This window comes from Poecile atricapillus, chromosome W (genome assembly GCF_030490865.1).
Source record: "Poecile atricapillus isolate bPoeAtr1 chromosome W, bPoeAtr1.hap1, whole genome shotgun sequence".
Classification (NCBI taxonomy): Eukaryota; Metazoa; Chordata; class Aves; order Passeriformes; family Paridae; genus Poecile; species Poecile atricapillus.
Genome location: NC_081288.1, coordinates 6,199,413 through 6,226,198, shown reverse-complemented (window position 1 = coordinate 6,226,198; position 26,786 = coordinate 6,199,413). Strand labels below are relative to the sequence as shown.

Sequence of the window (26,786 nt, the reverse complement as noted above, 5' to 3'; positions counted from 1 at the left end):
CAGCAAATGAGTAGATGGATTTTATTTGAAAGTGCTGCTCACTCAGCAAATGCACCTCTCTGAAGAAATGCAAATTGCTTAACTCTGAGGAACAGCCTCATAGGCAGAGCTGCACATGAAAAATGAATATCCTTCTGTAGAGGAAAAAAAACCCCTTCTGGGTAAGGAATAACTCTTGATCTTCATGATGGAGACAATGTTGGGAATTAAAGGGAAATGATTAAAAAACCCAGATTCACAATACAGTTTGATTCCATTTTTAATAACATGTATTTACCAATGTGCTATCAGCTTGGCAAATATTCAAGATTGCAAGGAAATTCAACTTTCATTTTGTTATTTGGCAGATTAAAAAAACAATTAAATTATGTACAAAACAGATGCACAGTATGCCTTGCTTGAAACTTAAGATTTAAAAAAAAATTATTTATAAGGATAGGGGCATGAAAATTTAATTTAATGTTCACCTTAGGTAATTTTGTGTCTTATTGTTCACAGCAATTACCATAAATCTACATATCAATAAGCGAGAACAGATGTCAGTTGTTACAAGTGCTTGCCAATCAGGCCTGTTAAAAAGTGACAGATGGATGGTGATAGAACATTCTCATAAGGCCTATTAGCACATTCACAGGAAATTTTTGTAGTGCTGCACAGTCACAGATGCAGTTCTGTGAAAACACAGGGAAATTTGAGAACACGAGATTTACATTTTACAACTTCTTGTGCTGCCTCTGACACAAACTTTCATACAATGAAGTAATTTGCCTCGTTTCAGTCACTGCAGCTTTTCTCCTGTGATAACTGTAAATTTGGAATTATTGGGTATTTGTAGAGGAGGGAACGGAGTCACAAGCCGTTCCTAAAGACTTCTTAGGCCTCATCAGCTCTTGGGTTTCTAAAACCATAATAAAATCATATTAGAAAATAGCTGAGATTTGCTTACTGCACAAATTCCTAAAAAAGGAAGGCACCAGCTACATTCATTGGCACTGTATGCATGGAGAGTTTCAAAGTCAGTGGTGATTATCAGAACCAAATCTGATCGCTCATAAGCAGTTCCCACTGACTTGACATCTTTTGCTTTGGAACTTTTATCCTTCTCAATTATTAGGATTTAATCCATCTGAATTAAATCCTGGCTGCAGCTTGAAAAATGTGGATTAAGGTAAAATTTATCATCTCCAGGCTAAAAAGCAACTATTTGCTAACACTGACATCAGCCATTTTGGATGCTGATGGTAAAATGTGTATTAAGTGTGGAGGGTGAGGCTATTCCAGCATTATTCTAAGAATTAGAATAGACAGGAGATCTAAGTGCCACCTCTATCAAACCATATAAATTCTGTGGCTACTTTTAGAAAAGCTGCTTATCTGAAAAGTGCTTGAGGTACCCTGACCACCTACTGTTTGATTGAGCAAAGCCCTTAAAACAACTTTTAAGTCCACTGTTGATTCTGCCCTGCATTTTAAGAGTATGTGGTTAAATCTGACTGCAGGTTCACAGAATCACAGAATGGTTTAAGTTGGAAGGGATCTTAAAGATCATCTAATTCCAACGCCCTTTGAGCCATTTGTTGATGTATGTAGGATTTCAGCCCATTTTCAGGTTATACATGCTTTAAACACATCCTGACAAGAAGGGTGCTTTTGTCAATTGAAACTTCTTCATTCCTAGTGGGAAGATTCATCTGATCTAACTTTGTCCAAAAAAAAAAAGTTATTCACTTAGGATCTTGCTGTCAGACAAGAGAGAGGGGTAATGAAATCATCTGATCCTAAGAGAATCATAGAACCATTGACTCACAGAACATTTGGGTTGGAAGGGACCATAAAGACCATCTAGTTCCAATCCCCCTGCTGTGGGCAGGGCTACCTTCCATTAGTCCAGGTTGCTCAAAGCCCAAAGCCCATCTTTCAAGGGACGTCTTTCACCAGAAAAGGTTGCTCCAAGACCTGTCTGACCTGGACTTGAACACTTCCAGGGATGGGGTATTCACAGCTCCCTGAGCAACCTGTGCCAGGGCCTCACCACCCTCAGTGAAGAATTTATTCCTAATGTATGTAGTATTTTCCTAATACCCATAAAATAGATTAACCCTAGCCTTGGTAGGAAGAATCATTGCCTGGGAGTGACTGACTCCCTCTTCACTGACATTGCAGGGAGATAGGATGCCTGCTTTCCAAACTACTGAGGTTCAGCTGGATTAATTCCATCCACAGAGGGGCCAAGGCAATAAAAGCCCCTCACCCTCCATTTACTGGTTATGGAAAGCCCACACAGAACTAAAGATCTTTTGCCCAGACTTGGCCAAAATTGCACGTTGTGCACTTTTACCACCTGAATAAGCACATCTAACTGTTGAGCACTGCTTTTTCCTCTCAAGGTACCTCCTCTTCTGAGATGGAGAAATGTGTGGATTATGAACACACATGAACAGACTCACTCGCTGCAAATTCTGTCTCTCCAAAAATGCTAAACAGAGTCGTCTAATTTATTAAAAGAAGGAAAAAAAAAAAGCAAAAAAACCAAACTAATTTAATGTGTTAAAATAACTAGGACTTTCAATGGAATTATTGTTAAAAAAGAGAAATGTTTTTTGGTCCCTGAGGTCAACATTTTCAAAACTGGTAGTTATCTTTAAGAAACAGCTATCTCCCTTGAGCTGCAAACAGTTTCTCGGTGACCTTTACTTTTAATAAGATATCCCTAAAGAGGTCATAGCAGGAGAAATCCTCCTTCTGTATGGTTTTGCTGGAACGAAGCCATCCAAGAGTCAGAGGATATAAAGGATCCTCTGGCCAATGCAAAAGTATAGAGCTTTTGTGCAGATGGTCCTGGCTTCCAACTGGTCCCTCCAGATCCACTGAGCCAATCCAACAATTAGAGGAAAATATTCAGAAAGCAGAACCTTGCAGACTTTCTCTCACCCATCTGCTCCTACAGACTCTGCAACAGGAGGAAATCTGGCTTGAGTAGTGGAAGAAAGGTGGAATGGATAGAGCAGGGCTCAGAAAGGGCCAGAAGTTCAACCCAAAATGCAACCAAACTGTGAGAGAACTTGGACAGGACTGGAAAAAATATATACATTGGAAAAATATAAAAAGTCCCAGCTGCAGAGGGCTTAGGGATCTGAAAGACAAAGAAAAACCCATGGCTTCTCCTCCTGTATAACTTCAGAAAGCAAAATACACTGTCTATTCAATGAAATTAAGAGAAGCCCTTTGTGTCTTTTATGAGTACTGTACTTTTTTCCATGTTGTGAATGGCCACACATACAGAAATATTGCTGTATGAACCAATATTTGTTCCTGTCAAAACATTTGACATTAATGGACTATAGAAAATCTTCCTAGACTGTATATTGTTTAAATATTGAAAACATTGAAATATTTTCTAAAATCATCCTAGCAATAGTAAACCTCCTTTCACACTGTCTGTATAGTAATTCCCCAGCTCTTAAACATGCAGGTTGGCTTAAATAACTGCAGCTTTTAGGACCTGTTCCAGTGCCAGCCAAATTCAATTCAAATATTCAAGCAACATCAATCTCCTTTGAACTAAGCTTCCCATGCAATTTGTATGTATTTGAAGGAGGAATTTTTGTTTGCTTGAAAGGTTGCTAGTGTTTAATGTAGCTTACATTGTCTTTTAAAGTAAGACAATCAAATCACATAATGTAATTCATCTACATTATTATCCTTCCCCAAAGACAAAGTGCAGGCTAGACACTGAGGCTGAAGAGGCATGTGAGAGGAAACAGTGCCTTTAAATTAGCATTAGAAGATATCAGAGAAGGGGAGGAAAAGTGAGGAAGTGCTCACTACAAAATATATGCATAAGAATGCATGTCCTTGCATGTTTTATACAGGACAATGAAGCAAACTTTGGCAAGGTAGAATTAGTGCCTCTAATCAAGACCAGGGGATTACTGTAATACCAAAGGCACCACTGCCAGCTCTCCCAACTTAATTACCAGTCTCAACATATTACATTGTTTTCTTTGGCATGACTCATGAAGTAGAATGATTTCATGAAATCTTGTTTTTCAATAGGAATGAGATAAAACCAAACTGAAGAATTAAGCATGGAACCTTAAAGCTTGGAAAGCTAAATGGCAAACTACAGCTTTTTGTCTCTCAAATTTCAGGATCTCAAATTTTCACTAAACCAGTTTCATGATTTGCTTGGACTTTACACAATGATGAATATATAGCAGGGTTAGTTGGCTGCTACAGCAAGAACAGTGTTCACTTTTAGACCTGCTGCTGAGTGTTTAATGTCTGCATATTAGAAAGTTCTTGCGAAAAATCCACATTTTTCTTTGGACTGTATTACAAACAAACAAGCAAACTCCAATACTCGTCAATCACAAACACCTAAAAATCCCACTCCCTTCACCAAAATCAAAGAACCACTGCTTTTGCAACATAAGAACTGCTTTAACCAGTCTGAGGCGTGGTATCAGGGAAAGGGAATTTAGAACTGTACACTGAAGAGCAGTGTCTTTGCTCTGCTAGCAAAGAAAATTGCTTTGATTTAAGAAATAATATCACTAAACATAGCTAAAAACTCTTCACATGTGCAGTGGGCTGTGTGCTGTGCCCCTTCTATTCTGTACAAAGGCAACACTACCTTCAGCAGTACAAATAAACACTTGCAGATCCAAAAGGGCTCTAATTTCGTACAAGGGGGTAGCTATATCAGAAGTCCTAATGTAGCAAACCGTGACTTCATCAAGATTTAAGCACAAAAGAGATTCTAGAGCCCTGACATGGAAGTAAGGGTGGAATTTCAATGGCTCATGTGGCTTTTGATCAAAGTTTTAGTGTCTGAATTACATGGTAAGCACACCCATCGACTTCAAGGATAAAAGTTGCACCCCTCAAACACAAAGTTCAAAGAACTTGAAAGCTGCAGTGACGGATCTTCTTTAGCACCTCACTCAATTGTGTCTGGATTTTATTCCTCACTTTGAAATGTTATATTAATAGGCATACTATATGCAATATGGAATTACATATTAGATTCTTTTTTTGTGAAATGAACCTTTACAGCTTAAGTTAAAAAACTCCAGGCCTTCACAAATATTCAAAGATAGCTTCAGCTGGAAATGCAAGCTCTTGCTGCAGACACAGAAGCACTTTCTATTCCTTTCACAAAATGTAATATACAAATTGTTAATTCCAGATGCACTGCATGAAATAGTACTGCCTGATTTCCAAGGAGAGGACATGAACTCTCAGTTCTAACAATGAAATAGTGCTTAGTCTTTGGCACTTTCATGTAGAAATGCATCTTGGAGAAGAACTTAGTATCACTATTTTTACCTTGAACATAAAGAATTAAGAGTCACATGTTTTGGGGAAAGGAGAAAACTTCAAGCTGTTTTGATAACATGAATATAAGATGTAAAATACATTTTTTTTTCCAAGAGATGCAGTCAGTCATCAAATTATCCCATAGATGAGTGCATTAGCAATCTAATTTGCAGTTGAAAAAAGTATATCCCTTGAGTAACAATGATCTGCCACTATGATTTCTTAAGATGACTTTCTCTTAGTCTCAAGATCATATTTCAGAGAATAAATCACATCCTGGATTGAAATCTCATCCTGGAAATACTTGACTAAAATCCTTAGTTTCAACACAGTTCTTGAAAACAAAGCTGAATCTATACTAACAGTGAGAAATAGGCAACAAAAACTTCTAAGGTGCACATAATGCAATGGATATCACACCATTTTTCCTCAGTGTCCCAATTCTTTCATTTTGTAGACCTAACCAAATATGAAAACATTAAAACACAATCTTTGAGCTCAAAACCACTTCCAAACTGCCAAGTATGAAACTGTTGCTGAACCACTCTGTTCTGTTTATCATATTAAGATACATTGTTTTGATGGAAAAAATGCTAGATTGCAAGTGTAACATAATAGAACCAGCAAGCACTGCCAGCAGGTCTGAGGAAGAGAGAATAATTCAGAGATATTGTCATCTGCAGGCCAATTTATATTGTCAGACAGCAGGTTCACATTATTCTCTGATGTCACTGCAATAATGGCATATTATAATGATTGAGCAAAGAATACCCGTGGGGTATAGCTATACAGTGTGCTATACAGTGTGGTATATGTATTACTTGCTCAGGTATTTCAGGCTTCATTCAAAGCAGAACCAGAAGCAGCAAAGTACCAGGATTAAAAAAAGAATGAGAAATGGTGCTCATAAAGACTTCTGAATATTATAGCCCTTGTTTTGTGATGATGAAGCAAGTGTAATGTTGTATTTCATTGATTCAGTGGGCTCATGATTAAAATAAACTAATGTAGCAATTTAGGGGTTTTGTGATTCTTTTTTTTTTTTTTCCCTGTAACAAGAGAGAAAAAAAAAAGCTTTTTAACAGTTCCTCACGGCAGGCATAATGTGCATCTGTGCTCTGATTTACTGCACATGCTGCCTTCTCTAGCATCATGTTAAGTTAGGATATCAGCATGGTAGGTCACACAGTGGGAATGACCTTTTGCTAATCACTACACATCAGTTACTACTGGCACACAGCTCATTACTAAGAAACCCTCCAACTAGCCGGCTTTCAAATCCGCTCACACTTTGATTCTTTTTCCCCTTTTCTTTCTTTCTTTTTTTCCTCCAGACTGAAGATTATACTTTTACATAAAATCTCTGTTGTGTAATTTTGCCAACTAGGGTTCCAAAGTCAAAAAGGCACCCAGTTAATTTTCCGTGATTATAAAAGGAGCCTGAAAATTCATACTGAAGGTAGGCCTGTAATCTTGGGTTTCATTAAAAAGGTCAGAACATTTTTCCTCACCACATATTATTAAAATGTTTGAGGGCTGCCATTAATTTGATTTTTCAGGACACAGAAATCTCACTGGAAATTAGAATGTAATCCTGCTGCTGCTTTCCTGACACTTTTCATAGGGCAGGATACGGCTGCAGGGACTAAGAGCTCTCCTGCAATTTACAATTGGTTACTTTGGCCAAATGGCAGGTGACTAATGCAAGACAAACTGTTTGCACAACCTGGGAGCACTGGGTTTAATTTCAGTTCTGAAAGAGGGGTGAAAGTGTTTCTATTGACGCTGAACCATGAGCTGTCCCCTGCCAATACATCTGCCACATTTAATACACAACATGCCCCCCACCCCCTGACAACGTGATTATTAGAGGTACAGAATTCAATAGCTTAAGAATACAAAACATAGCAGGAGCAAAATGAAAGGGTTTTTAACTCACCAGCCATTTGCTGAATGCCGCTGAAGGCACCCAAGTTACTGGAGGAAGTTGCTTGCTGCAGGAGCTGGAAATGAACAACACAACACAGCAATCTATCTGACAGTAATGTAACAAATGAAGATAAAAGTGAAATGAACTATCATTTCACATTTAGAATATTTCTGCTTTCCTTTACATTTATATAGTCTCTTGCTTCTGTCTGCTGTTGGAATGAACATCCCTAGAGTCAATGCTGTAAATCCATATTAATGTCTAATCTCTATTAAGAAACACAGAGACACAAGGGAAACTCAATAACATGGCTGCTTTAAAACAATTAATCAATTTATTCTTTTTAACAACCAGGTGTTAAATCTATTTAAACCAACATAGTGTGACTAATTACAACTCTCTGTAGTCTAGTAGCTACCATAACTCATCTCTGTCAATCATGGTCCATTCTTCTCCACCCCTGTGAATTCAGTTTCTTCTTTATTATCTTTATGAATCAAGCACAGAGATATTCATTAGACTGGTATTTGTACATATAGCAATTTAGCCTATCTTAGTATTAGTTATCCAACCTCAGTACTAATATATATTTTTAATTGCTGGGTAAATTGCTGTTTGTATCACTATACCAAAGCATTTTATACATGCAAATGATGTATTTATACATACACAATACATATATATGGGCACATCCATTTCATAGAATCATAGATTGGTTTGGTTTGGAAGGGACCTTAAAGATCCTCCACTTCCAACCCCCCTGTCACAGGCAGGGACACCTTCCACTAGACCAGGTTGGTCAAAGCCACATCCAGCTTGGCCTTGAACACTTCCAGGGTTGTGGCAGCCTCTGGATAACTTATGCCACTCTCTCACCACCCTCACAGAAAGCAATTTCTTCTGAGTATCTCATCTAAACCTGCCCTCTCTCAGTTTAAAATCATTACCCCTTGTCCCATCACTAAATGCCCCTGTAAAAAGGCCTTCTCTAGCTTTGTTAGAGGTCCCCTTCAGGTATGGAAAACTCTAAGGTCCCAGAGGTTTCTCCAGGCTGAACAGCCCCAGCTCTTTCAGCTCTCTCTCCATAGCAGAAGTGCTTCAGCCCTCTGATCACCTTTGTGGCCTCCTCTGGATTTGCTCTAACAGGTCTATGTCTCTCCTGTACTGGGGGCTCCAGAGCTGGATGAAGCACCTCAGCTGGAGTCTCACAAGAGCAGAGCAGAGCAGTGGGACAGAACCCCCTCCCCTTGATCTGCTGCCCACAGTGCTGGGGATGCAGCCCAGGACACGTTTGGCTTTCTGGGATGGAAGTGCACATTGACAGGTCATGTTAAGCTTCTCATCCCCAACACCTCCAAGTCCTCAGGGCTGCTCTTAATCCATGCTCTTGTGCTTGGGATTGTCCTGATCCAGGGCCAGGACCCTGTACTTGGCTTTGTACTTTGTGAGGTTATATTTGTCTTACTTGGAACCATGAGGAACCCCCAAGTTATCCAAAAGTTCCTCAACCAGACCTCTCAACTCCAGAGCCACAAAAGGCAGAGGCTCCCTCTCAGCTGTGATGAAGGGGAGCCTCTCTTGGCCATCCTGAACCGAAGATACATGGCTGTGGATTTCAGATTTTCCAGCAGGGACAGCAGTTACCACATGTTTCTCATCTTACAAATGGACCAAGGAAAAGGCCATTTTAAATTTATGCCTTTTCCTGGCCACATTCACTCTCTGTATGAGAGGGGATATGAACCATGCATGTTTAACACTGACAGGACCATGCATTAAAGCAAAAGCCATTTCCAAATGAAAATGTGTAAATTTGATGACTGAAACACAACTTTCTAGTTCAGAAGCTTCACCATATGGATATGGCCCCTACAGTGTTCAGCTCTCTATCTGTCCTCCCCTAAAGAAGAAGTTAAATTTTATTCCAGCTATAAAAACCATACTCTAACATTCAAAACCCCCAATAATACTAATGGAATCAAATTTTATTTACAGTGGAGGGGTTGGAACTAAATGTTCTTTAAGTCTCCTTCCAACTCAAGACTTTCTATGAATCTATGATTTGTTTTGCACCCAGAAGAAGAAACATTGTGTATCCCAGACAATGTAGCAATTTACTGCAGGGAGTTTAGTAGAACTGATTTACCATGGTCCTGAAATAAATAAAGTACAATACAGCCACCGCCTCTGAAATAAACTTACAGCTAGATATTGTGGTGTGAGTCCTCCAAGACCTGTGAGGTTTCCCCAAGTGGCAGTATTGAGCTGTTGCATCTGCTGAGCCAACTGCTGCTGCAAACGCCGCTGCTCCTTGTCCTTTTGGGTGTCAGCAAACTTCACCACGATTGGCGAAGAGCAGCCCTGTGGTTGGACAGATCAGGAAAGACAGAAGGGTTAAATCACACCAGGTCACCCTCACCTCGTGAGCTCAGCCACGTCCTGTAGGGCCACTGGCACTGGCACAACCAGATCATTCACCCTCTCTTTGTGACTGGCACATGTAGGACTGCAAGGACTAAGATTTTCAGGTTCTTCGGAAAAGAGGCTATGGAGAAATTATTGATTCCCCAGCTCTTTTTATAAAGCACCTTTCCTCAGGCTCTCTTTTCCTTCCAGCTATCAAAATTGCTGCCAGAGACAGCAAAGTGTACCAGTCCTCTTTAATTAAGCTTCACAGCTGATGAGATGGACGTGATGCTTTGTCTGCAGTCTGTTTTCGAGGCAGCGCCAAAGGGAGAACTGTCCAACCTCTGTGCTGCCAGGGACCACAGAGCCAACACCGCCCTGCCACTGCGGTCTGGCTGTGCCATCACACTCAGAGTAGCTGGCGTGGGCACCCTAAAGAGTCTGGGAGCAGCAGATTTACCTCAGTTTCTGCCATCAGTGAGGCACTGGCCCTGTTCACACCAAGGACCCCCAGTCATTTCACCCACCTGTGGTCCGCTCCCAGGCACGCTTTGTATCAAGCACCCTTGAGATGTGAACAAAGGGCAGGATGCAGACCAAAAGGGGCTAGTTCTGGTGATACCAGCCCATTCCTGATTGCCACCATTTCTTCTATTGCTTCTATCAGCCTCTTGTTACATGGTATGGCAAGGCTCTAAGATGTCTTAGGAAATAGGGAAGCTGTAAGAAAGAGCTAGAGGTCTGGTCTGCAGCCTACTCCTCACCCATGGCTGAGGGACCCTTTGGAAGATGTTAGAGGTCACAGACCTAATGGACTTTTGAGGTAAACTGGAATTTCCCTTGGACTTCAAATTGGGCATTCCTGGGCAGTCACTGAGACAATGAGATGTGATTATGAAAGATGTCTCTGTTGATTTCTCTCTTTTTTCCCCTACTAAGAAATGTTTCATATTTTAACCTTTCAAGTCTTAATTTTTTTCAGATCAAGAAAGCAAACTATATACTGCAATGATTCAGTTCTTCAAATTAATTCAAGCATTTTATGAGTCATTGAAACTGTCAATCCATTTCATACTGCTTTTCAACTTCATAGCATCCAATGAATAACTTCCCTTGCCATGCTTTGTTATACTAATTTCTTGTCTAACTTCAATGTGAACACAATGGCAGGAGTGATAAGTGACTCAAGTCCAAGAAACACAGCAGTGCTTTAGCCAAAGTGTATAGCGTGGGATGCAGAGCAGGGTTATACTTCACCTACTCTTCCCGTGGCTGCTCTCACAACACTGTGAACATCTTCAGAAAAGTTCCTGTCCTCAATTACTTACAAAAAGCAGCCATGTACCTTTTCTCTGAAAAACCTCACACCAGGACAAGTGATAAAAATATTTCCAATCATCAGATGAAATGATGAAATAAACCGCAATAATACTAATAATAATATCTCTCATATAAAGATCCCCCATCAACACTGTTCCTTTAGAATTATCTTAGAAAACCATCGCTTGTGGTTTATTGTTCCACCTCCAATTCTTTTCCAGTGTGTTTCATTGTAAAAATGTCTTTCAGTGAGGAAGAAAGGAGATACATAACACTCCAGCAATCAAATAAAGATTATGAAGGAGTCAGATTGTTACACAATTACCTCTCTCTAGTGATTTTTATACTAATATTAAAAATAAGATCATTTAGAAAAAAAAGAAGAAAGAAAAAGGAGCCAGGGGGTAGAGGATGTGAGAGAGATTTTTCTGGTTTTGCTAATAAAAAAAAGCAAGCTATTTCTATCTTATACAAGGTTTGGTAACACTGGGCTAAGAACAACTGGTACTTACTGCCTTCTGCCTGGATGTACAGGAGAATCAAGTCTATTTCCAAAGAAATAGAAATGAGTATCAAAGGAAGAAATATTTTATCATTATTTTAGTTTTCAGTTCGGCAGTTCAACACTACAGCTGACATATTTATGAATGCTTAAATGTCAGTAAATTGTATAAAAACAATATCTCTGCAATTTATGAATCTATAATTCATTTTTTCACTGTCTGCTCTGTATTTCATCACTTCATCATTTTCAAGAGAGCAAAGATTCTGAAGACTGAGATTATATCTAGCAAGTGGCTCTATATGAGAAAAGGGTTGTTATTGTTGTATTGAATTTACTCCATGATAACAAATTAATGTCTTCTACTGGTGCTGCATTTGAATGACTTAAACAAACAAACAAAAAACTACATAGAAAAGAAATAGAAGAGCAAACATTTCAGAGCAGCAATTATACTTAAAAAAATCAGTTGATTTAACCAGTTTGATAAGTCAGGTGGAAAGAGCAGTAAGAGAATGCATTATTCTGTGAGATGTGTTCATCTGGACTTAATAACCCCATTGTTCTTTTTTAGCCCTCTTTGAAAATTCATCTGGGTCAATGATGCATGCTAAAAAATCTGAAAATAATAAAAAAGGGGAAAAAAAACCTGTAGTAATTGGTTGAAATGCAATTGTGTACTACACATCTTCCTCTAAGCTCACTTTTGTTTGTAAAAGAATATTCAACCGAAGTGTCCAAGGATGACTGTTTCAAGCTGAGGTTTGACATGTAACACTAGTCAACCCAATTTAACTTTTCACTAGAAGAGTATTGGCAAAAATGAGCAAGTTTTTTTATTTGCCTACAGGGTGATTCCTGTTTTAAGCACTTCTATTTTCTAGCTTGAGGGGAAGTTTCCAGCACACACATGAGGTGCATCTCCCTTCCTCATTCAATGGCTTCATATTTCCATGCCATTCATTTTCTTCCCAACAGCTGATGTTGCCTTCATATTTTTCTGTTGTCAGGTTGAGTCCCTCCTCCACAGAGAGGGAGGGTGCTTGGCTTCTTTCCAAGAAGGGATTCAGCCTAAGCTCAACTGACGCAAAGACCCACATGTTCAAAGGGAAAAATATTTGGAATTGCCTTGCCAATTTGGGGATCTCATTGATGAAGTCTCTAAAGGTGTTGAGAAGGATTTTGATCCAAGAGTAACTATTCTACAGAATGAATCTCATTAGGAATATCCCATCAAAATGCAGCCCCTTTTGGAGTGGTGCACACAACAGAGTAGTGGGAGAATTTGACTGGAAGGTGTTATGTCTTTATTTTACAGTCTTCAGAAGTTGAGCTGTGTAAAATTAATTTTGCTAGATGGAAAAATACATTAAAACACATGGAAAATATAGGTAAAACACAGTATTACCAATAAACATTTCCTTTTTACTTGGAATCAAACCCAGTAAAACATATAGGTCTGAATTAATGGAGCAGTGCACGGCAGACAAACTACTACAGGTATTATTCCAGAGACTCAAAGTGGCAGTTTTTTCACAATATACTGTCAGACTGCATAGACTGTATAACAGCAGCTTTCTAGTAAAGATAATTTCATTTATTCTTATCTCATTGGCAGATTCTCAACTAAAACTGTATACCCAGGGTCTAAAAATGCATTGCACTGAAAAGAAAACACATTGATTATAAAAGAAGCTCAACCAAATTCAAACGTGATGTTTGGAAAGACAATAGCTTTGCAATGCTGATATCATTACTTGTATACTATACAGGAAACAGTTAGTGACATTTTCATGCACTGGCTTGAATTTTATCTTCTCCTCCTCCTTGTCCTCTGTCCACCCTCCCACCCCTGGTCTCCCCCCTTGGCTCGTTACACAAAGCAGCTCAACGACATGACGCAATAATGATTGTTTAGCACCCAGCATGCTTTGGGAGACTAGAGCATTGCAAAGGAAAATCACTGAGAGAAAAATAAAAATAAAAATTGAAAGGTCCTGGTGGAAAAAGAAATAAAAAAAAAAAAGAAACAAGTGCACATAACATCAATGCCACCTCTGAGAAAAATCATCACTACACGAAGATACAGTATACATAATACAGTATAACATGCACTCTCCAATGATAAGCTAGAAGATCCAGAGTAAGTAAAGATTTCATACTTGTGCGGTTTTTTGTGCAAAATTCTGAAAGACCATGACAAAAATCACAGACTGAAAAAAGTTTTGAGATTGCCAGACAAGCTGTGGCATTCAATAACCACTCCAATGACCAGATCATTAGCCAACAGCTAAAGTCACATTAAGTGAACCAGTTCAAAGTTTCGAGTTGCTCGTCATGATAAAATACAAGGCCATAGAGGCAGTTTGGAAGGGAATGATGGGTGTTGCTTGTGAGGGGCCAGCCACGATGGTGCTCTGCAGGAAGTGCCAAACTCTGATATGCTCTGTCATCGTTAGCAGTTTTATTAGCTACGTGAAGAAGGCAAAATAATGTTAACTTAAAAAGAGATTCTATGTGCAGAAAAACACATGCACTAGTAACTCAGCGTGGCCATGTTAAATCTCTTGAGCTCTTTCTCAGAGCACTGCAAACCACAACACTTAGAAATCTATTTAAAAGAAACAAAGATTTTTCTTTGGGGGGAATGTGTGTTAAAAATAGAGGTAATTTACTCATCAGAGATATTCTGAATACAACTGAGGAGTGGTATTCACAGCTTTTTTATTTTCTGCTGAATGCCACTGAAAACAGGATTGAGAGCCGTGTTTGGATACCACACAGCAGCCTTATTGTGCTCTTTCAGGTGATTGAGAAAAATAAAGCTTCACAAAGACAGGTAGAGTGAGCTGGTAAAAAATTGAAATCTGTGATTGTCATGTGTCTGATCTGATCCAGGAGAGCATGGCTTTACCATTCGCAATCATTTGCACAAAGAAAACAAAGAAAGGGCAAATGATACAGTACTGTACCTCCATGGTCTGAGACTGGTGCATGGCTTTGATTGCATTCTGTGCCATTGCCCTTGTAGAAAATGTGACAAACGCACAGCCTGTGGGAACAAGGGGACAGGGAGCAGGAAAGACAAAAAACAACAAGACAAAAGGGTTGGACGCTTGTTAAACCAACACAGTCTACGAGAACGGCCACAAGACGACACTGTTCTCAGTAGTACATAAAAATAAACAACTTCTCTAGTTTATTTATTGACAGTGCTGACTTGCTAATCTGACCATAGATGAAAGAAAAAAAATTAGGTGGGGATGGGTGACAAGAAGGGTTTTTATTTAATTTTTTTGTTTGTTTTGCTTTGTTTTTCTTTTTATTTTTCTGTTTTGTTACTGATTTTGTGCTTTAGCCACAGGGTTTGAAATAAATAAGGCTTTTGTGTAGCCTTTGCATTGCATAGTTAAATCTATTCAGACCATGCATTAACAATTGCTTGCTCTGGCTTTTGTGTAGGTAAACTGTGGATAGTGAATAAATGTCGGCATCACTGACAGCTGAACTGAGAGTTTAATAAAGGGGTCCATAACATCACAAATTACTGTGATGCACCAAAAGGATCATACAAATAAGAATGAGAAAAACTCTAATGTGTATCCTGTGACTATTTGTGAAAAGACTCAGACAAAATTCAGTAATGTATGTGGAATCTCAACATTTAAGAAAATAACATTTTAAAAATAAAAATCCTTATAGTATTTGTTTCTCTGAGTTCTAGGTACAAGTATAATTCTTTGATCTGTGAAAGATACTGCAGCTTGAACAATTCTGAAGCTATGTGCATGAATATCTGAAAAAAATCACTCTTTTTTTCCCTTCTTCAGCCTTTAAAATCATAATGAAAAGCCAGTAGGCTAATGCCTGGGCTATTTTTCTACCCTTTTACTATTGTCAGCCATACCTACACTGGGCATGGTGCAGGTCAACGTTTTCAGTGCATGACTCACTGCCCTTTTGGCTAATAAAAACATTGCCTCCTGAGATTTACATTTTATTCTTCATGCACCCTTGGGCATCTTAAAGAAAAAGACTGTGAAATTAATGCAGATTCAGGCTGATTTTGTAATAATACCACGGCACACTAAAAGCTTAGCTAAAGCAACACAGACTTATTTCACTTGTGATCTCTAATGACTTTAAAAGTGCATTGATTTTCAGCTCCCTTAGCCTTGCACAGTTTGAACTTAGGTTTCAGAGAATAATTTAGTGTTCCACTCAATTTCCTCAAAACATTATTATTATTACTACTTAAAAGATTTCCAAATGAAGCAGATCTAAGCACTGAGAGGCTAAAGCATATTGTCATTTTAGAGCTAATGCATGAAAGCTACATTCTGGCATCAAAAATACAATATTGTTGCCCCTGTGGCCAATGGGCAAAATAAACCATTTTGCAATCCAGCAAGCAACAGATTGTTTGGTTTATGCAAATCAATTTGAGGCACAGAATACCTTTTCTTTTGAGCTCTGTGTATACCTGGTAAGATTATCAAGTCAAGACTGTATTCACATTTTAATCAAACAACAGTAAGAGAAAGCAATGCCTGATCATTACCCAAAAGCACTACATCTAGTCATGAAAATAAAGTCAATGCATTTTTGCATCATGCGGTATTTTTTTTCTCTTTAATGTAAAGGCCCTTGACTCAAGAGAACCTAAGCTGGCTTATGCAACTCTGGCTGATAGATGAGCATCATAAAATCAGAAATCAGAATTCTTTTACCCAAACTTCACCACAATGTTGTGACTCTCTGTATTTCTTAGGTAACGAAACAGCTGATGATGTCTGACTACTGTTTAGCCACACTACATAATGCTGTACTAGTCTTGTTCAGCAACAAATTTCTGTCAAAGAATACAATATAACAAACCAGCTTTCTGTACAGAAATCTAGACAAAATGTACAGTAGAACTGTAAATAATCTACAGTCCTTCTCCTAGATTCCATATTGCTGCACTAAAATTAAAGAGGCCCAAATTTACCATCAATCTCAAAGTAATCTCTCTTATTACCATTTCTGTGATTAGAATTATTCTTTTCTTGTCTTGCAAATTCAGTGGGGGATAAGCAAAAGTAGAGATACACTGGAGGGCAGGCAAGGAACCCCATACAGAGCCTTGAATAATATTGTTGATAATGGTCAAGAAACTGCTTCATTCACTTCTTTGGCTCTCACTATCCAGGAGTGTGTACTATAGTGACAATTACTGAATGGAGGTTTCAAATGCATGAGAAGCATGTAAAATGTCAACAAAAATCAGTAAGACACAGTTTATGCATTTATCACAATTTCTCCCCAGCAGTTCTGTTGTAAGTAACTTACTGAGAGATGTTGCAATTAGCAGGTCTCAAAAGAAATGTGAATCAGCAGAGAAATACGGCTACATTGCTCTCAAGATAAAGCAGACTCCCCCTTCCCTCCCTTAAGCTTTCTCTCTTTTTAACCACAGGGCTCAGCTGTTGGGTACTTCCAGCACCCAACACCACCGCAAAGCCTTCCTCCTCACTCCTCAGCCCAAAACCATTTGCATGGGTCTCGTTGCCTTTGTCCTGGAGCAAAAAGACCTTTGTAGCAAATCTCTGTACCAATTTGAAAGAAACTTGTTCTTTGGGCAAGGGGAATGCCTGATGAATGAGGTTATGCAGCTTGAATATGAGCATTTGGAAGCAGCATTCCACAGAGAGGATGGGGCTGCATTTTAATTAGGGTTTGCCAGCCAGAGGCTACAAGGTTAAGTCCCCTTGTTATCTCCATTCAGCAGGCCATTTCCCACCGATGGACAGTGGCCATTCCCCCAGTAAATTCCCAATTTACCTCAATAACATGGCAAAAAATCAGTAGAAAACATTATTTCTAAATTATTTGAAATCCCAGACTTTAAGAGGCTGCCATTAAGTGCCCCAATTAAACATTTGCTAATTCAACCATCCTTCCAGATATTGCCATGTGTATTCACATTCAAGGGTTATTTTTTCAGCTACCAAACCTGGCCACTCACACACAACATTTGTATATTTATTATGCGTTCACATATATTTTATTATGTGTGGAATATGGGATCCTATATATTTGATTATGTGTGAACTATGGAGTCCTTTCCTTCATGACCAGACTGCCATGCCAGAGGGGAGCTAAGCCTATGTCATAGGATTTGGTCTGTTTAACTCAATCACTTTGCATTTATAATTTAGATGTTCAGAAAAGCCATTATTCTGAAATGCTGGCATTTACTGCCATGCTCAATGGCAGGACCTTGTTTTTTGTCTATGGGACACATATGCACTCGAGGAGGATGGTTTAGTTGGGCACCTAGAATTTAATCAGAAGTTGCTGTCCAAGGACACTGGATTTCAATTCTTTATGTTTCTGAAGGGTTGGGGAAACCCTTTCCAGCACACTCTCACTCCCTGTATCACACGAATGCAGGTGGTCTTTTGGGAATGCACCACCAGCTTTAGGACCGTAAATCACAATTATAAGAGGACAGGACTAATCAGATTTCATGCATCGCAGTGCAAGGAAACAAGAAAGATTTTTGTGGCCTCTTACCTCATCCTATGAAACATGGCATTGATTGGCGTGCCACAGACCGAGGTCCTCCACACCCATAGCTACAAGCAAACTATTTCTGTTCTACCCCACCAAGTCCTGATATTCAATTATTCCCTTCTTACTGGAGCTGTGTACTTTTCTGGGAGGGAAAATATGGAGAGGGGGATATTTCTATAGCTAATACCTTGAAATAACTTCATTTTATATAACCAGCAACCTAGCTACACCAAAAAATAGATTGTTTTGTATGAACAGCCAACCTGCAAGACAACTCACACTTATTTATCAGCTCTGGTTTCAAAATGTCAGGGATCAATGACAGAAAGAAAGAAGGAGGGAGAAAGAAGATCTAAGAATTTTAGCTGCTTCTCCAAGGCTGCCTTCTTACCCTCTACAGCAGATAAATGAGTGACTGGGGAAAAGCTGCTGGAAGTAATTTCCTTCTGCAGGCAGAACTGGAGTAAGGTACCCAGCACTGGCATGGGAGAAATTTTGGAGCACATTATCACATCTGCCACATTGGCTGAGAGAACATCTAAACTCACAGGGTTGCCCCTTACCCCTCTCCCACTACAAACTCAAAGAGATTTTTGAAAAATCTGTGGAATTTGATAGGACACCTCCTTAACCCTGGCCATCCCAAACCTAGGGCTTGCTGCTTGAGTGACTGAATACTTGAAATATTTAAAAAAGCTTAGCTCTGCCCCATTTCAGCTCCTGCTTCATGTGATTCTTCTCATCTCAGGCTTTTCTAGACTGTTGAGAAACATTCAGTCAGCAGTTCTTGCACAGCCTAACACAACATCAACACCCACGAGCTACAAGTGAAGTAGAACATTTTTATGTATGGAAGCCTCAGGAAAGGTTCATACCTACGCAAGAAACCTCCCTCATGAAACTGGCATGGTCCAACAGAGGTATGCAAGTGAAGCCAAAGGGAGATGCAAAATGCAGAGACATTGTTTGGAAGTCTGAAAACATGGTTTTGACATAGAAGAAGACTTCAGGGATTTTCAAAGTCACCCAAGCAACTGCAGTGCTGTGAGTGGTGGCTGCACAGCTGGTAATGTAATGGTTGCACCACAGCTTCCCAGAACACTGTAAACAAGTTTTTCTTCAATTTCTGTGAAGAAACAAAAGTGAAAAGCTGCCAAATACTCTTGCAAGGAGTAGTTGGGATCCTCTGAGATGAAAGCTTCTATTTAAAGAAAAGATAAGGCTTGAATAAAAAGCTATGGAAATTGAAGTGTGATAAAAATAAGCTCTAGTTGGGTTAAAATGTTTCTAGCTGAGATTGCAAAGTAGACTTTTCCTTTTTCTTTCCTGTGCTAATACAGCCCAGTCTGAAGGAAGGAACATCCTGGAAAACAGCCTTCTAATGAAGACATCACACAAAAATCTGTCTTGTTGGCTAAAATACATTTCATCTACAAACTAAATTGTACATCAAATTGTTTCCTGTAGTGATATTTGGTTGTTAAGTATTATCTAACACACACAATGACAGGTCTGAGACCAAGTGCAACAATCCAGTCTAAAGAAAATAATTTGAAAAATCCACAGCGAAGCTCTTCAGTTTATGCATATCAGGCACATAAAGGTAACAAAAGGCACATCCTGTAACCATGTCTCAGCTCTTCAGCTCTGCTGACTTGTCTATTGACTGGATGACAGTTGTACATTTTGAATTCCCTGAAGTTCATGGTTCCCTTGAAGCATTTCTAATTGGACATTCAATTACCCACCCTGCAAAGTACAGACTTCAGTAAGTGGAATTTACACAAACCCAGAATTAAATGGGTACCAAAGACCATATTCTCTAACTGTGCCTCGATGATCCTCTTGTTGGAATAAAGCCTCTTGCAAATTATTTCATTTCAGGATTGCCTCTTGGGAGGTATTGCTGCAAAATTGCAGTAATGGAAATCTGAGATGTAGTTACTGGCCAAAGGCCAGCAGAGACATTGGTCAGTTGGATGTGTTTCTTCCCTCCCAGCTGCAAAAGAGTTTCAGCAAAGGAAAACAAAATTAAATGTGCCATAATGATTGGAAAAAATGAACATGTTACCATATTGCAGCAAAAAGAATAAGGCACAGAAGTGCTTCTGAAGAGCTATTGTAAACACAGTGCTTCCACTCTCCTTGCTTCCCACCACTGACTGATACACAATTCAGAAGGTGATCCCTAATCTAGGGTGTTCCCACAGCTGGCACTTTGTGTCATTTTAGCTCAGAAAGGAGCAGTAAATATCCAGAAGAAAGAAAACCCCAGCATAAAAGTCTCCTCACCTATCCTCCTATCCTTCCCTGCAATTAATTGTGATGCAAATATTAATTTTCTTTTACTAATTCATCAAGAAAACCCTTGAATCTGAACGTTCTGAATGGATTATCAAGAAATTAAATTGCCTCACCATGGTGTAACTCGCTATTCCATTTCTAACCTGCTCTTAAAGCAAAGAAAGAATGGAAAAAACAATTGTTGTAATCAATATCTGCAGAAATGTTCACTTGTCCCATGTGCCTGGTGATGTTTTGTTAAAAAAACATACAATTAGGAGCCTAGAAGATGTAGAAAAATGCATTTTGAGCTTTTGCACAGTTTTCATGGGATATCCAACTCTCTCTACATGTTATTAGCAGGTTTTTTCAGTGCATGCTATTAACCCAGTTGACTTCTTTCTGGTATCTGACATATAAATCTGCACTTAGCAATACAGCAGAATAATTTGCTATGTGGTGCTCCTGTGATAAGGATAAGAGGATTTTTTTTATCATCATTATGGATGGTAATAATTCCTAGAGTGATACAGGGATATTGATCCACTGATCTAAAAAAAGCATTTAACAAAGGCAGAGGAGCATTGCTACCCTTATTTTAATCAACAGGATAACAGAGATGATGAGCAACCAACTCACCAATGGTCAATACAGCACATCAGTGGCACAGCTACACAGCTGCAAATCAAATTTGGGTATTTCTGGCTATTTTTACACACTCCAGCTATTATTGCCTGGCTGGCTGTGTTGGCATCTGTGGTCATGGAGACATTACATAGTGCTGGGAGTCAGGAGGTCTGAAAGTTTCCTTAAGCCGTTTACAATAAGTGATTTAAAATCTTAATCATCTGAGGCAGTTCACTTCTACTTTTTTGATGATAATGAAGCTTAGCACATGATATCACAATCATGAATTTTTGTAAAGCATACTTAGGTCTTCAGAAAAAGTGATGGATTAAACAACCCTGCAGGCAGAATCCTTCTCTCTGAATAATGAATATCGTACAGGCAGTGGCAAGCTTCTTTAGATAGTCCCATGTACCCTGCTCAAGAGGCGGCCAGCCTCTGTGGCTGCTGGGTCCCTGGATTCTTTATCTCTACAGCCAACAGAGTATTTTTATTTTTTAATACCTTTCACAGTTAGGAATTACTCACTGCCAGCCAGCTAATTTCACAGGGACTATCCCAGAGCCTTTGGAAGGCGATGCCTTTTGGCTGCTGCCTGTTCTTGCCGCTGATCGAAATACACCAAGTTACAGGTATAAACAATGGTTGTTTCTTAGATGCAGGAGTGAGTAACAATGGGGGAAAACATGACTCAAGTTTAAAAAAAAAAAAAAAATCTCAATTTCCTTAAAATACACTGCTCCACCACTGGAGCTCTGTATCATTACTTTAGTCTCATTTTAGAGCTGAGTTTCAAACAACTGACAATAGGAATTTGGAGTGGAAGAGGTGATGGTCCATTACCAGTGGTGACAGCAATGGGTGTGACTTTACTAAAGTTCTGTCAACTCTTAGTTAGGAACTGCAATAGAAACAGCGAGTTCCATCTCTCTCCCCCTCTCCCTTTATCTCAGCACTTATATCACACTCATCACAAAGTGTTACTTTTTCCCTTGATGCCACAGGAGGAGATTCCTCCTTGCTACTGGAGCCCATGTGGTACAATACAACCCTAAATCCTGCTATGAGTTCACAGCAGACTATTACCCTCCCAGTGGTAAAGTTGCTGATGTAGTATAGACATGGCCTAAAATAAAAGTCAACTGAAACCTTTTTAGTCTTTACTAAGTAAAAAAACCCAAACCCAAACGCAGTCCAAACCAAAACTGTTCTACTGAGCAGTGTAACCTGGAGCTATTCCTTGCAACTATCTGCTGGTAATACAGATTATTTGCCTGAACCCTTTAAGAAAGCTCGAAAGCTGGCATAAATACCAAGGAAGATACTGTTCAAGCTTTTTTCATCTGAGATACCATGAGGGGTACTTGTTATGCAATTGAAAAGGGATACCAAACAGAATTTACTGGACCACATTTCCATCTCACTGCTGTGAGTACTGCACTGAGCTCCCGAAGGCTCTGGAATGGTCAGTGTTTTCCTCAGACACTGACTATTTTTCATTCACCCCTCTGTGTCTAGGAGGGAAGCACATCTGGACGGGTACTGAGAAAACAAATAATGTTTGTGGCAAAGGGAATTAACATCTTGGAAATGGTAACATGAATTAAAACTGATTAAGGATTGGAACCCTTTACAAAGATTTAGCAGTATAAATTCTCCCTCCAGAAACAGTTTTTCACCTTGTGCTTTTTCAGTCAAGCTCCCTCCTCTGCAGATGTCCCTCAGCACTTTTCATTTCAACTGCAATACCAACCATTTTCCCAACACTTTGCCTTCTCTCATGGAGTGGTGGTTTTGTGAAGCTGATAAAAATCTGCCTGAAAACCTGGTTGGCGCAGCTGAACCCATTTTGAAGTGTGAACATGGGTGTGTAGAAAGCAATTCGAGTTTAACAAGGCATGAGGCATGAGGGCATGATAGAATATCAGTCGTGATTGTGACCGAAATGAACCCGAGTGGCACAGAGGATGCAGCTCTGCTGTGGTTACTGGTGTGTGACCTACCTGGACTGAGATCTTCAGTCTCCAGCAGGAGAAAACAGCACATTAACTCTACAGCTGTGCTGGCCAGCTGTGACACAACACTGCCCTGCCTGATACACTGGAGATGTGGCTTGGGAATCTCAGCTCCTGATTGTCATGAGATTGCTGTTCGCAGCAGAACAAAACTACCCCACCGATCTCACTTACTCTGTTGGATTTCATAATTAGCTTTTCTATGCTCCTACTATACCCAGTCTGTTGAATTAAAGCAAATGTGCAGGGGGATTTTTATGGATGCCAGGAAGGATCCATTTCTTTGTTGGGTGATGCTGACAAGTCAATTAAATCTTTTTTTGGGGCTCAAAACATCTGATGTGCAGATCTTGTTATTTCAGCAGTTAATTAGCTCCTTTCCCACTTGTGTCTTCCATCATCCCTTCCTTGTGCTGCTCACACAATGAAATCAGTGAAAATCAGAAATACTTATTTTGCCTCAGTGTTGGGTCTAGAAAGATAATAGCAGCACTCGACTCTATCAGTAAACATTCCTTACTGAGCTGAAGGAGCCAACTTTAGACCTGTGCCCTAATCTTCCCCAAGGCAAAAGCCATCATCATGAAGCTCTCATTGCCTGAAGGGAGTGCTGCATCCCCAGCCCCAAAAATTTGGGGATCACAAAGCATAAATCTAAGGGCATAATTTTCTGGGGGCTCCCTATTTATTGTCAGAGTGTCTTTTCAAAAAGTCCTTATTGTTCAGAAGTAGTACGTGCTTTCAAGCAGTGCCATGATATATAGGAATACCTGCACGTCCTTTGCTGAAATTTATAGGTGTTTTATAGAAACTGGACCACCCACAAAACAAAAAATCCCATGCACGAATTGTTGCACAAAATTCTGTGGATGCTATTGCCTACAAGAAACAAGTAGATCCAAGAGTAAAGAAAAGAAAATCCAAATCTATACCCACATCTATGCAAAGTGGGTGCTATTACCTTTTTCTGTGCCTTTCGAAAATGTAATAAAATGCATAAACTGTGTACTTTCTATGTATTTGTTTCTCGTATAGATGTGATGTTTTTCACAGCTCCACAATTAAAATTATTTTACTCCCTGTGCCATTAAATGGCTGTGGCAGGTATAACAGCATAATCCTGCACTGAGAGATGCGACTATCCCTATTTCCTTTTCCACTCACCAAGCCCTGGCACTGATGTTTTGAGAAGGTTCATGCTCTGAGAATAAATTCAGGTCCATATACCATGGAATTAATATGCAGTCTGTGTCATCAATATACATTTATTTTTGTTTTCAACTGCTTTTCAGAAGGCCTTTCCCTAAAAGCTACTTTTGCACTCATAAGGGATCACTGGCTATTGAAATCTGTGCAGTATTTTATTTCCAAGTTCAGGTTGGCCACTTGACTACTCTTGATGATGATGCTTAACACCTCTGCCCTGGATTTTGGGATGTGGTAGAGGCACAAGATTTAAAACTCTTTTTACAAACTTTAGTCCAGGCAAAGCTCTCAGGTAACCTCTTTGTTTCTCAGTTACAGCAGACCTATGTTTTGCATACAGTTAAAGAAAACACAGGAATGGAGGAGATTCCTACGAGGGCCAGTTCCCATCACCCCTCATGCCTTCAAGCAGCCATTTACAGTCCTGTCCTTTTATTTATTTATTTATTGGCCTTGTGCTACAAAGCAGAAATGGGGTCAGGGGAGCAACTTTGATTTTGTGAGAGCAGAAAACTGAGGGTGTTTTCTCAGGGTGCAAAGGAACCTTTCCAGCTGACAAACAGGGTGATAACACAAGGCACCAAGACCTTTCTGACACTGGAAATAAAAGGTGATAATTTCAGTCACTGTGAAAAGTTCATGTGGATGCCTTCATCACGTGGGACGTATTACAGCATAACCTCTCGCTGCAGACAGAAGCTCTGCCTACCTTGGCTGTGACATAAAGCTCCCAATTAGCACTTAAGGAAAGAGACTTTACAGACTGCACACTCACCTCGGCTCAGCCCATCTGGTCCCCGAAGGATTCGGCATTCTTCTATCTGGCCGAACGGAGAAAACATCACCCTGATATCATTCTCATTACACTTCTTCGAAACCATTCCTATGAACAATTTTCTGTCTTCCACAGCTAGAAGATAAAAATAATGAATGAGCAAAGGCCATTTCATCTTTTTCCTGTGATCAATGCTTCATTACCACATCAAACCAAGCTCCAGTCATGTGAGTCTGGCTCTGTAACTGAAGACAAGTCCTAAGGCAAACACTTTATACTTACAACCTCCCTTCCCCCCTTTCTCCCCCACCCTAAATATCTACTTTTTTTTCTCTCTCTCCTTTTTCTAGTGGTGCTTGCTGTTTATATAACATTAATTGGCTGTCTTAGTCACTCTGCATACACCTCCCCTTCACAGCTTCTAAAAGGAAAGTATCCTCTGGTAGAGATGCTTTTAAAGATATCTTTTGCATAGATTCTAATTCAGATAAATTCCCTCAACCCCCTCGTGTGTGAAAGACATCATGATGGGGTGAGGGTGAAGAAGAGATTCTGCACGTAATGATACAAGCTAATGAAAAATATTCCTGAGAAATGTTTTGAGAGCAGCTCCTGTCTGAGCTTTCAATTTCAGCCAACTTAATGCATGGCACTGAAAAGGCAGATATGCAATGACTGCTCTGGAGAAAGAATGCATTAAATTTTTCTTCTGGTTTTTTTTTTTTTTTTTTTTTTTAGTGCCACAGCCCTCTTTCCCTTCAGGAAGACACAAGACACATTTCAGGACATCACTTGAACGCCCTTTGATGCGTAATGATGCTGAGTTTGCAAAAAAAAAAAAAACCCATGAAAAATGTGCTTTACCTGAATTATTGGTAGAATATTTCCTGCTTGCACTGTCACCAACACAAGCTGGACTGCTGCAGCAGGATGCACACAGTCCTATTAATCAAACTCAAAGCTCGGGACTCTTGTCAAAAATGAAAGAGGTCATCAAAACTTAATGCACTCTGGAAAAACTTAAAAATGTTAACGCACCCACCCATCTATATTAAACCAAAAATCTAAGTGCTTATTATACAGTACATACACCAGTGCTTTCTTCTTCTCTGGAAATGGCATGTAAATCCAATTCCCTGTTAATGAGCAGACTGTCAGGGTTTGTGGGGAAGCAAAGAGGGAAGGAAAGCTTTTCTCCAGAGAGTCTGCACTGCACTTACTTATTTCTATTATTGTGCAAATTATTTTTGTAATGAAGTATTTTCATTTCTGGGCTTACAAAAAAAAATAAAATGAATCCTCCCTTGCTCTCTAACTCTGTCTCCTGTATTAGAACAAGTTTGTCACATGGAAAAAATTGCAGCTGAAGAAGAAGGAACTGTGTCCATTTTTTCTAGGATTTTATTTGTGTTATACTTCAACACTTTCAGTGCATTTAATAATTTCAAGAATAACAAGACGAGGTTCATGTTTATTGATCACAAGAAGCGTTTGAAGTAATTTTCTCCTTAAATCGCTGACTTTAAAAAGTATTTGTAGCTTTTATACAAGCAAGCACCAAACCCATGCATTTTTCAGAACCCAAAACAGTGGCCAGCCCCTGCAATTCCAACTTCTCACTCTACAAGCTTGCAAGAAAATTGGTGTGAATTTAACACCCAGGGGAAGATGTTTTCTTCAGCAGAGATTCCTCAAGACTGAACATTTTCATTCACACTTTATATTGAGGTTCCACAGGCAGGTGAACCCTCCAGAAAGGGTTAAGAAATGATGAATGCATGGGATGAGACAGTTATATACAGATCAGGAGCTGAATATGCGTGATTGCAAATAAGACCTGCA

General features: G+C 39.4%; 1 protein-coding gene across 8 annotated transcripts in view; it reads right to left on the bottom strand.

Annotated features, from left to right (window-relative positions):
* LOC131591448 (CUGBP Elav-like family member 2) overlaps positions 1–26,786 on the bottom strand; it is a 370,880-nt gene that overhangs the window by 39,014 nt on the left and 305,080 nt on the right. For all 8 annotated transcript variants that reach the window (XM_058862167.1, XM_058862165.1, XM_058862164.1 and 5 more), the window contains 4 exons: positions 24,945–25,079; positions 14,453–14,532; positions 9,455–9,613; positions 7,262–7,325 (listed from right to left, as the gene is read on the bottom strand). In XM_058862167.1, coding sequence (XP_058718150.1) covers positions 7,262–7,325; positions 9,455–9,613; positions 14,453–14,532; positions 24,945–25,079 — 438 coding nt within the window. The remainder of the gene's footprint in view (positions 1–7,261; positions 7,326–9,454; positions 9,614–14,452; positions 14,533–24,944; positions 25,080–26,786) is intronic.